Consider the following 11672-nt stretch of genomic DNA (forward strand, 5'->3'; position numbering starts at 1 on the left):
ACCTCCTCCTCCATCTCCTCCATTTCCTTCTCCATCACCTCCTCCATCATCTCCTCCTCCATCTCCTCCTCCATCACCTCCTCCTCCATCTCCTCTTCTATCACCTCCTTCATCTCCTCCATTACTTCCTCCTCCATCTCCTCCTCCATCACCTCCTCCTCCATCTCCTCCATCACCTCCTCCATCACCTCCTCCATCACCTGCTCCTCCATCTCCTCCTGCATCACCTCCTCCATCTCCTCCTCCATCACCTCCTCCTTCATCTCCTCCTCCATCACCTCCTCCATCACCTCCTCCTCCATCTCCTCCTCCATCACCTGCTCTTCCATCACCTGCTCCTCCATCTCCTCCTCCATCACCTCCTCCATCTCCTCCTCCATTACTTCCTCCACTTCCTCCTCCTCCTCCATCACCTCCCCCTCTATCACCTCCTCCTCCATCTCCTCCTCCACCTCCTCCTCCACCACCTCCTCCTCCATCACCTCCCCCTCTATCACCTCCTCCATCTCTTCCTCCTCTGTCACCTCCTCCATCACCTCCTCCTCCTCTATTTCCTCCTCCACCCCCTCCTCCATCACCTCCTCCTCCATCACTTTCTCCTTCATCCCCTCCTCCATCTCCCCCTCCATCACCTCCTCCATCTCCCCCTCCATCTCCTCCTCCTCTGTCGCCTCCTTCTCTGCTGCCTCCTCCTCCCAGTCACTACTTCCAGTCCCATCAGTAGCCATGTCACTGTCCGTGTCATCCTCCTCATCCTGTTCTCTTCACGAGCACCATGACCGCGGCAGCAGTACCGGCCCATCTCCCCTCTCTCACCCACAGCTTACAGCCCCACCCAGTGGTCCAGCCCCAGCACAGGGCGAGGAGGGCTGTGCCCCGGGATGGACAGCAGCCCCACATGTCACGACAGTCAGAGGTGCAGCCTGCTGGGCTGACGCGTGGGACTGTCGAGGGACCTCAGATTGCTCCGGGGTGCAGGGTGGGTCACTCCCCCAAAGCTGCATGGCTCCACCTGATCCAACCTTAGGGCCTTTGCATCTGCAGTCCCTCTCACAACGCGCTTCTCCAAGTCCTCCGCCCTCTGCCCGCCTTGCCTCAACACCTTCCTCCCTGGGAGGCCCTGCCCAACGCGGGCCCTGCTGACCCCCCACCCTCCTTGTTCCTTAGGTACTGGGGATTGAATCCAAGGCCTTTCTACTGACCCACATCCCCAGACTTTTTAATATTTTTTAAAAAAAATTTTATAGAAAATAAACAGGATCTAGCTAAGTTGCCAAGTTGCCCAGGCTAGCCTTGAACTTGGGATCCTTCCGCCTCAGCCTCCCACAGTGCTGGGATGACAGGCGCGCGCTACCAGGCCCAGCTTCTCCCTTTCTTATGTTTCCCAGGGCACTGAGGAGGAGGGGCCTGCTACATCCTGTGCCCCAGAGGGGGAGGAGCCGGCCTCTCTCCAGCCTGCACTCGCACCCTCCCAGCCCCCACAGACTGAGCCTTTGAGATCAGGCGGACCCCTTGAACAGCTCTGACCTTAGAACACTAGCCCTGCCTGTCTCTCATCCTCTGCTGGCGCCCAGGATAGGGAGCCGGGCTGGCTCAGGTCCCAGCAGCTGTCCTCAGTCTCCACAGCAACAAGAACACCATTTTATTTTCAGAGCGCCCCTGCCCCACCGAGACCTTGCAGTTCCCGCTGCGTCCAGCAGAGGGAAGCCGTCTCCACCGCAGCCGGGCTCTATGGATAGGGGCAAAGGGCAGCGACGGGGGACCTCCCAGTAGACCTTAGGGGGCTTCTCTGCAGACTCCCGGAACTTGCCCTAAGACAGAGCCCCTGCCTCTTGCCTTTCCAGCAAGTTTCGGGGGTCAGCAGACCACAGGCCCAGGAAGGAGTCAGATCCATCCCCTGTGGACTGTGTCTGGGTGTAGACCTCCTCCTAAGTGAAGTTAGGCTGAGATGACATCTGAAGGTCCCTAAGAGAAGCTACCCCAGGGTCCTACTTTCTTCGAGGTCTTGCGGTACCTCTGCCTCTGACAGGAGGGCTCTCTGGAATCTTCCAAGAGAGGACCCAGCTGGAGAAACTGATCTCAGGAGAAAGGAGTTGGACTGTCTCACCAGAGAACTTCTACACATCCCTCAGTGCCCAGCTACACTGGCCCTTTTCCCAGGAGGTCTGTTCCTTTAACTCCGCTGCAGGGCCATGCTAGGTCCCTCCTCTGGGTCCTTTGGCCACATCCCTTGCTGTGGCTCTGCCCTGATCCTGTGGGGCCTGACACTCCTCTATTAATCCCATCATCCTTGGATAGGCCTGAAAGACACTATCTCCCCGGTTACCCTGTCTTCCCGTCTCCTCCCCGCACCCTCCGCTCCCCTTCTTCCCTCTCTTCCCCCTCCGCCATCAGAGACTCTGGGTTGGGCTGGGCTGTTACTGGGATGAGACCAGGAAGCACTGTGACCCTGACACTAGCGAGAGCCTGCAGCGTGGGAGGGCGGGAGCAGGCGGGGTGGCCTGGGGGAGCTGGCCGAGGAGGACATGGCGGCAGAGCGACTCCATCTCCAGCTGCTGCGTCTGCTCTGTCTAGAGCCCCCTCTAGAGCGAACCTGCACCTCAGGCTTTGAGGACGCTGTCACCTGAGGACATTTATCCAGTGGCTGCGGTGACCGTGGCATCCCTGTCTGTAAGTGGGTGATGGCTCCATCATGCAGGGGCTGTGAGTGAACCGCAGAGCAGACCTGTGCACCCCGCGCCTCTGTCTGGCCATCGGACATTTGTCAGGCAGGCGCGGGTGGGGGGGGGGAGCCTGAGGCTGTGGGCAGGGGATGGTGACCCTGACCCTGATAACCTCGAGCTTGTTCAGGAAGCTGCTGAGGCTGAGACACTTTGCTGTCCAACCAGGGGGCCAATCCAGCAAGGTGGCGCACGTCTGTGATCCCAGCACTCAGAAGGCTGAGGCAGGAGGATCGCTGTGAGTTCGAGTCCAGCCTGAACTATGTAATAAGAGCCTGGCTCAAAAATCCAAACAGCAAACAAAAAAAAAAAACAAAGTAAAAGAAGAGGGCTGACTCTGTTCAGAGCACTGGGGATGGAGTGCATGGGTGCCGTAGTGGGGAGGCGGTGATGCGTGGGGTCACCCTGGTCTGAAGGATGGAGCTGAGTCCCCGGTGCTGGAAGAACCCCGAATTTCAGAGCGGGAAAAGGGAGGACGGTTCCTGGAAGCTGAGAAGGGAGACGCCTGAGCGACTGCCCTGGGCCCCTTCTTGTCCTTCTCTCCAGGGCCTCCGCCCAGTGCCTCAGCCCTTCTCGAGCTGCTCCGTGTGCCCGTCCCGGCGAGCGAGGGACCCGCAGCGGGACCCGCGGCCCCCGCCCCCTCCCGCTCTACGACAGCTCCTCGGGCTCGGTGGCCACGGAGCAGCGCTCAATCCGCTGTCTGCTCCCGGCTGCGATGATGACTGGTTTCCTTGGCGACCTGTCCAGCCCGGCCACCAGCTGCTGGGGCCCCAGAGGTGGGGAGCACTGGTGTCCCCCCCCAGTGGCTGGGCTGCCTCAGCACCACCACCCCCGCCTCTCCAGACCAGAGACAGTGGGCGATTCCGCGAAGGTCACACAGCGGGGACCCATCCCGAGCAAATCCTCTGCCTCGCTTTGGCTACACCCTGCACCCCTGGGGAGGCCCGAGTGGAGGTCCCAGCCGCGCGAGGTGGCACAAGCCTCGTAATTGCAGCACTGGGGAGGACGAGGCAGGCAGGTCGCGCGAGCTCGAGGGCAGCCTGGGCTACACAGGAAGACCTTGTCTCAAAAAAAAAACAAACAACAAAAGAAAGAGAGAAAGGAAAGAAATGGGATTTCCAGGAGAAGTGCGGAGGGTGCAGTCTTCTCCAGGCCCAGCCCCCGCCAGCCCGGCGCGGCCGCCGCCCCTCCTCCCCCTCCCCTCCCCCCAGTTCGCTCTCCCCCCTCCCCAAGGAATTTAATGACCGCATTTTCAAATCAGTTCTCAGCCTTTCAAAGTCTTATGGAGAAGGGGGGTCCTCACCCACTCACAGGCCACCACCCCCCCGTGGCTCTGTCAGGTTACGGGGAGGGGCAGGGAGACTCGGGCACTTAGCGACAGAGACCCTCACGCAGGGACAGAGTCCGGAGACGCCCGCACGCTCTCTGCGCACGCGCCACACAGCTTGGATTTAAAAAAAAAAAAAGCGTCCCCTGCCGAAGCAGCCAGGCAGCGGGAAATGAATTTGCAAACGATGACAGGAAGGGAGCGGGTGATAAGCGAAAGGACAAGGGGCCGGCCCAGAAGAGGGAAGGAGCTTGGCCCAACATTCCAATTATTAGGAAATTAATCCTCAGATAAACTCAGGCAAAGTGATCCCCCCCCAGGACGTCATCTCAGTCACCACAACCCCACGGTGACGGTGACGAAAATGAGTCCCAGCGGCCTAAATGAAGGTGGGGCAGGAAAGCAGCTAAACATAAAGAGCCCAGGAGCAAATGGAGCAAATGGTAGAATACTAGGCAGCTAGCAAAAAGGGCAGGCCAAAGGGCTGGGATGCCCGCCCTTCCTCTCCCTGGCCTCACTGCGCTGGGACCTGAACCAGAGAAGCTCTACCAGGGAAGCTCCATCCCTAGCCCTTTTCAGTTTTTGATTTCTAGACAGGGTCTCTAAGCTGCCTAGGCTGGCCTTAAATTTTCAGTTCTCCTGCCTCAGCCACCCCAGTAGCTGGGATGACAGATATGCACCTCCTTGCTTGGCTGGGGTTACTTCTGTTTAGTCACAGGGACCTCCTGGCTGTGCAGAGAGAGAAGACATAGCAATCCCAGGCTCTTTTGTGCCCTTAAGGAGGGAAATGAAGCCTGGCCATGCTGGGAGGCTGAGGCAGAAGGGTTGCAAATTTCAACCCAGCTTCAGCAATTTAGCGATTTAGCCAGACCTTTTCTCAAAAGTAAAAAATATAAAAAGGGGTGGGCATGTAGCTCAGTTCCACGGCCCTGGGTTCAATCCCCAGTACCCGCTTCCCTGCAAAAAAAAGTAGAGAGACCAGCTGTGGTAGCACCCGGGAGGCTGAGGCAGGAGGATGTCAAATTTCAGCCCAGCCTGGGAAATTTAGCGAGGCTCTTCCTCAAAATAAAATATTAAGAGGGCTGGGGATGGCACTCAGTGCAAAGGCCCTGGGTTCAGTCCCCAGTACAAAAAAAAAAAAAAGAAAGAAAAAAGAATTTCCTCTTTTCCCCTCCCTGCCTAAGAATTGAAAACAGAAGGAGACTTGCAGGGCGAGCACAGGCCTGGGCGCACAGACCCGGAGGAGGACCCGAGCCCCAGGGGAGCGGTGAGGTCCGGGTCTGCTCCCAGCTCGGTGCCGGTGCGCGAGGAGCGACGCGTGCGTGCTGGCGCCCGCGCCTGCGGGTCCTGAGCAGCGACCTGTGGAGCGCGCTGTCCCGGGCTCTGCGGCTTCCCGACCCCTGCAGGGCCTTCCAGGTGGGGAAACTGAGGCGCGGACACCCCGCCAACCGACCCCGCGGGCGCGCAAGGGCGTTGGGAACGCGAGGGGTCTCCTTTTCCCGACCCAGTCCCGCGGCCGGCGCGACCCTCTGCCCGCACAGCAGCTCCGCCCTGTGGCTTGAGCCGCTCGACTCGGGACAGGCATCCCTTGTTCCACTCCGCTGCGAATCTGTAGCTTTGCTCTGTGACTTGGTAAGTCTGGGGGTCTCCCAACACCCGCCACATCTGCCTACGCGGCAAGACCCGGAGAAGCCAAGTGTGGTGAGCGCGGGCCTGGAATCCCAGCGCTCTGGAGGCTGAGGCAGGTGGATCACAGCGAGTTCAGTTCGAGGCCAGCCTGGGCTACATAGGCAGACTCTCAAAAGAAACAAAGCAACCGACTCCTTCATAAAAAGGTTCCAAAAATTAAAATTAAAAGGGTTCCGACTTCACAGCCCTGCTCACAGGCAGGCTTCACTTGGCAGAGCAGAAACCGAGGCAGCAGGTGTCCGAGCCCGTGAGGGTCACGTAGGTCTCCAGCCCCCCTGGCCCTGGGCCCAGACTCCCCTCCCCCACTGGTTCTGCTCTCCGTATTGATCAGGGTCTATATTTAATTAAAAACTGGATGCAAACCAGCTCGCACTCCCCTGGCTAAGCCACCGCTTGCTGGCTGAACACAAAGAGGCTGCAGGGCCCGGCCTCACCCCATCGCCGCCCGACCTTCCTACCTGCAGCTTTCGTCCCAGGCCCTCCTGCCGACCACCGGCACGGCAGAGAGTTAGGAAGTCAGGGCGCTGCAGGCAGTGACGGAAAGCTGTCTCTACTTCTTAGGGGGTCCTGAGAGCCACTCAGGCTGGGGACAATGAAATAGGGGACAATGACAAGCTCCAAAGGGGCATAAAAAGCCCCCTTGGGTTGTGGGGAGAAGGCAGCCAGGAGTGAGGTGGAGCTGGAAGGCCAGCAATGAGGAGATGGCAGAAAGGCAGGGGTGGTTCAGACTAGAGTGGTAATGGTTGATAGCAAGGGAGCACAGCAATAGGAGATTGCAGATGGATTGGCCGTGCTAGGACTTTAATCTAAGAAGAACTGAGGATAAAGGAGCCAGATGCCAGCCACAGCCTCTCTGCAAGCAAGAGGTGACTCCCTCAGATTCCTCTGTGGGCTTCTCTTTGATGTCAGTGAGGGGCCCTGTCTAACAGGACATATATAGGTCACCTAGAACCTTCCCATACATCGGGGTCTCCCCTAGCTCATGCTTTCACTGTGAGTACCCACATGTCCCATTCCCATGAGGAGGAACCCAGCACCACTGTCCACTCTGAGCTGTCTCCTAATTGTGCCCATTTCTCAGATGAGGAAACTGAGGCTCAGTCAGGGACAGATGGAGCCCAGGTTAGATCTTCCCTCCCTGCCTTCTTTCCTCTTTCTCCCCTCCTTTCCTTCTTTTCCTAGTGCTGGGGATTCATCCTAGGACCTTTGCAACTGAGCTACACCTGCAGCCCCTTTTCATTTTTAATTTTTGAGACAGTCTCCCTAAGTTGCCCAGGCTGGGCTTGAACTTGTGATCCTCCTGTCTCAGCCTCCCAGAGTGCTGGGGTCACAGGTGTGCCCCCCACGCCCTGCCAGGAGCTTGGGTCTTTAATTAAGGGTGAGGGGCGCAGGTGCTCCTGGGATGTGGCCAGCTGCTGGCGGCTGCCTCATCTCCAGTCTGTCCTGGATGGAGCGGAGTGGGGTTCGAGGTGGGCGAGGCTCTTTTTCCTCTCCTTGCTGGGCCCCTCTTGACCCCTAGAGCCTGGCAGCCCCCCAGCCCAGCCCCCACCAGTTCAGATTCGGCGTCACCTCTGGACCCCACAGCCCCGCCCGGTGCTCAGGTATAGAGACAGCCAGGTTTGTCCTCGGGATGATTCACTTCACTTAGGGCTTAAGAATCCGTCGCCGTGGGTCCCTCGCTGCCTGTACCCCACCTGGTCTGCACGGCCCTCACCGGCCTCCCTCTGGGGGAGGAGGAGGAGGAGGAGAATAAGCCGGCTCCTTTTCCACTGCCTCCCTTGGATATTTTATTACATATATGTATATTTTTCTGATCAGTTACAAAAAATACTTTTCCTCCTGAGTTGCAATTTAAACAATATTTGAAGGCGGCTGAAGCTATCGACCAGACGGTGATGAATTAGAGACGGTAATTCGAAGTCATTGACCGCCCCCACCCCAGGAGGAGCCGGCCGGCCGCGCCTCCCCCAGCCCCTCTCCCACAGCCACAGTTTGAGCTGCTGCTGGGGCGAGCGGGAAGGAGGACGCTGGGGCTCCCTGCCCGTGAAAACGGGACGGGGGGGCTGTAGGATGGGCTTTGGCCTGTCGGGGGCCAGAGTCCTGTACAGTGTCACAGCCAGAACCTGGCTCCCCTCGCCCCAAACACACATTTTACAGATGGGTAAACCGAGGCACGCAGGCTACAAAGCGGGGACTGGGGTTCTGAGGTCTTTGCTGGGTTTCTTGGCAAATAAAGAAATCACGGACGCTGCTCTTGTCTCCTACCCTGTGATCCAGGGGCGGAAGGAGGCCTTGTTTGGGGGGCCTTGGGAGCAGAGGGTCCAGGGAGACCCATGAACTTGACCCCTTGTCTTGCCTTTCTGCTGCCAGTTTCTTGGGCTCTCCGTCTCCGTCTGTCTGTCTGTTCATCTCGGTACTGCCTCAGAATAGTCACGTCCACAACTAGTATATATTTTTTTTTATTTTTATTTTTTTGGTACTGGGAATCGAACTCAGGACCTTATGCTTGCCAGGCAGGCGCTTGTGCCACTGAGCTATATCCCTGGCCCTCTGTCTGCCTGTCTGCCTGTCTGTCTGTCTGTCTGATTCTCTTCCCATCTATTTTCATTCACTCTCCCTCCACAGCCAGTGTGTCTGTCCTTCTCCCTCCTGTCCATGCCTGTCCTTCACCGGCCTGATCTCTCCCCGGCAGGACACTGAAGATTGTGGATACTGTCAAGGCCAAGAAGGGGTCAGCACGCGGGGACTTGGCCGTCGCTGCCCGTGGGTCAGGACTCTGGGGTGCAGGCGACACAGGCGGGTCCTTGGTGGCACGAGGCAGCCTCTCCTGCGCGTGCTGGGGGCTGTCACCACGCTGGGCCTCGTGGTGAATGGGTCGCGCCTGGCCGCCTCCCCCTTAACCGCCGCGATTTGCCACCACTTAACCACTTTTCATTTGCGCAGGGACCGGAACTAAAGGCCTTGGCCGGGGCCTAATTACCCGGCTGCCCTAGGCCACCACTTCTGCCTCCCAGGCGGAGCCCACAGGGTAGACTAGGCCCCAGGCACACCCAGGTGAGGCAGGGTCACAGCCGGGGCTATGGCCCAGACAGAGCAGGGGGCAGGCCGAGTGGGTCCAGTTCATTAGCGCGAAGGTTAGCCCCCTCTCTTGACCTGTTGTGCTTTTTTTTTTTTTTTTTTAAGTACTGGAAATGGAACCCAGGGCCTTTGCACTGAGCTGCATCCCAACCCATTTTATTTTTTTACTTTATTTATTTTTTCCGGTACGGGGAATTGTACGGGGATCTCACGCTTGCTAGGCAGGCACTGTGCCGCTGAGCTAAATCCCCAGCCCCTTTATTTTTTTACTTTGAGATAGGGTCTTGCTAAGTCACTAAGACATCCAGTCTGGACTTGAACTTGCCATCATCCTGCCTCAGCCTCCTAGAGTGCTGGGATGACAAGTGTGCACCCCATGTCCTGCCCCAGGGCTGCCATTCTAAGTCTTGTTTCCTAAGTGGGGAACTCGGCTGGGGGAGCTGAGATGCTGCCGCTGCAAGTCAGGAAGCAGTGCCAAGGTAAACACGGCCTCAGTTTCCCCGCCTGTAATCACAGCCGCAGCAGGCAGAGGAGCATGGTGGTCTAGGTGGCAGTGGGGGCGGGCAGAACTGAGTAGGGGCCCGGGGTTGCTGGTACCTGCATCTCAGTGTTGGGTGAGCACCATTTGCCTGGCGGCAGGTCCCATCTGTGCCACTTGGCAGCTGGCTGGCGGCTGGTCTCTGTGACGCTCTGGCCGACCATTTGTGTGACCCCAAAACATGACATTCAAACACCACTAACGAAGCCTGTCATAGGGGCAACTCTGGGAGGCTGAGGCAGGAGCATTGCAAGTTGGAACCCTGCCCAGCCAACTTAGTGAGACCCTGTCTCAAAATAAAAAGTGGCCAAGGGCTGGGGATGGAGCTCAGTGCAAAGGATTCAACCGCCAGCGAGGCAGCGGGGCACCGGAACTGCTAAGGGGTCATCTGGGACGCACAAGGTGAGTGGGAAGGGCACATGGTGGCCTGCGTCCAATATACACAGCAGGAAGGAGGCAGCGGTGGGCAATGGGTAGGCGATGTGTGGATCCCCTGTTTGGCGAGCGCCCCAGGGCATCTCTTCGCCCCCTCACCTGGGTCAGAGCTCTTCGCCCCCTCAGCTCACCTGTCGCTGAGCGTGGGTGTGACCGAGCGTCCCTGGTGGGAATGTGTGTGTCCCTCCGTGTGTGAGGGGGATACACAGGACAGGTGACACAGCCCGCATCCTGGTAGCCGGTTCCACTGCCCTCCAAGCCACCTCCCCAGGGACTTAGGTACCTGCTGCACTCAAACAGCAGTTTATTTTCCCAAGGCCCGAAGCGGATCCAGGAGTCCCGGAGGAGACTCCAGCCAGACTCTGCAGGAGAGGGAAACTGAGGCGAGCGCGGGGCTGCTGGCTGTGCCGCTGGCCTGGGGTGTGGGGAAGGGAGTCGACTGCGCGCGGGGGGCGGGGGGGGGGGGGCTGCAGGGGGTCAGCCCTGACGTTTGGGAAGCGGGGCGGGGAACACACCCCCCCCCCCCCCCGTGTCACCCACTACTGGGGCTTCCTGCTGGAACCCTGGCAGTCCCCGCCCTTCTCGCCCTTGTGTGAAAGAAGCCGAGCGATCGATCGGGTGCTGGAAGCTGCTATTGTCGCTGAGGCCCGGGGTGCACAGCCCGCTCCCCAACACCAAAAGGGAAATAGCCGCTCCCTAGGGCAGGGGGGCTCTCTTTCTTGCCCCCCACAAACCCGCAGGATACTGGGTCCTGGGCCGGCTTCCTGGCTGGGGGCAGGTGTAGACCCGGCGGGTGTCAGCTGGGAGGGAGGAGGGAGCTGGGTCCCCAGGGGGCAGCACTTGGAGTGGGCCCGGGAGGACAGGAGAAGGACGGAGGGCAAGCGGGCAATAAATCGCCATGGGTTCGTCCGCGCACAGAGGAGTGGAAACCGGAGAGACAAAACCCCAAAAGGGAGGCCGGCCGCGGCGCGCACGCCCGAGGCCTGAGCGAAGGCGGGCGGGGGCGGCCGGCCGGTGTGAAGGCCTCCGGGCCGCGCGAGCCGAGGGTCCCCCGGGCCGCCCCTCCCCCGCCACTCTCGGGTGACCTTTGCCAGCGGCCGGAGTGGGGGAGGGGGCTATCGATCGCAGGGGCCGAGCTACAAAGAAGAGCGCGCCGGGGCTAGGGGCTGAGCACCGCCGGGCCCCAGCTGCAGCGGCGCCAGGGTCCGTGCACAGACTCGGCGCTCGGTGGCCCGAGGCTGGAGGCTCGGCGATCTCTTTCCAGGGCCTTCGGAAAGAAGGGGAGTGGGACCCCCTTCTTCTGGGAGTGGGACCAGCAGCGGCTGGTCCGGGGGCACAGCACCCCTATCCCCAAGGCAGGAGCGCGCGCACACAATGAGCGACCCTGGGCGCTGCGCCCGGAAGCGCGCCGACTCTCCCAGCAGGGCAAAGGCGACCAGAGACCCCTGCTCGTCCCCAAAGGGGCAAGGGCGGCGACGGGGGAGGGGGATGGCGGCACCACTCCTTTCTCCCTTTTGGCGACGGTACGAACACGCAGAGGTTCAGATCTCAGTGTAGCCTCTGGCGGGCGGGTCCCGGCTGGAGAGGCGCACGGCCGGGGCGTGGGGAGGGGCCCGGGTGTCCAGGGCCGGGCGGCGAGCGCGGCGATCCTACCTGCGAGGCGCAGCGCGGACATGCGCTGGAACTCGGGCTCCTGGAGCCATTTCCACATCCTGCGGAAGGTCTCGCGGCCGGACTTCAGCTTGCTCCAGGGCTTGGGGTTGCGCAGCAGGTCGGAGAGGGTGCCCTGCGAGCGGCACAGGATGCGCTGCGCGAAGATGGCCTGCGGGATGCTGTAGCGCTTCAGCTCCGCGGTGATGCGCTGCGCCACCTCCTTGGTGTTGAT

The 11672-nt window shown here is 60.0% G+C and overlaps 1 protein-coding gene across 1 annotated transcript in view; it reads right to left on the minus strand.

Moving 5' to 3' along the window:
• Positions 1-11672, minus strand: part of Onecut3 (one cut homeobox 3) — a 21135-nt gene that overhangs the window by 4867 nt on the left and 4596 nt on the right. Inside the window, exon 4 of the mRNA XM_005406165.1 lies at positions 11441-11671. Within this exon, the coding sequence (XP_005406222.1) occupies positions 11441-11671 (231 nt within the window). The remainder of the gene's footprint in view (positions 1-11440; position 11672) is intronic.

The sequence above is a fragment of the Chinchilla lanigera genome, unplaced genomic scaffold, assembly GCF_000276665.1.
Source record: "Chinchilla lanigera isolate Chin_1 unplaced genomic scaffold, ChiLan1.0 scaffold00094, whole genome shotgun sequence".
In the NCBI taxonomy this organism is placed as follows: domain Eukaryota; kingdom Metazoa; phylum Chordata; class Mammalia; order Rodentia; family Chinchillidae; genus Chinchilla; species Chinchilla lanigera.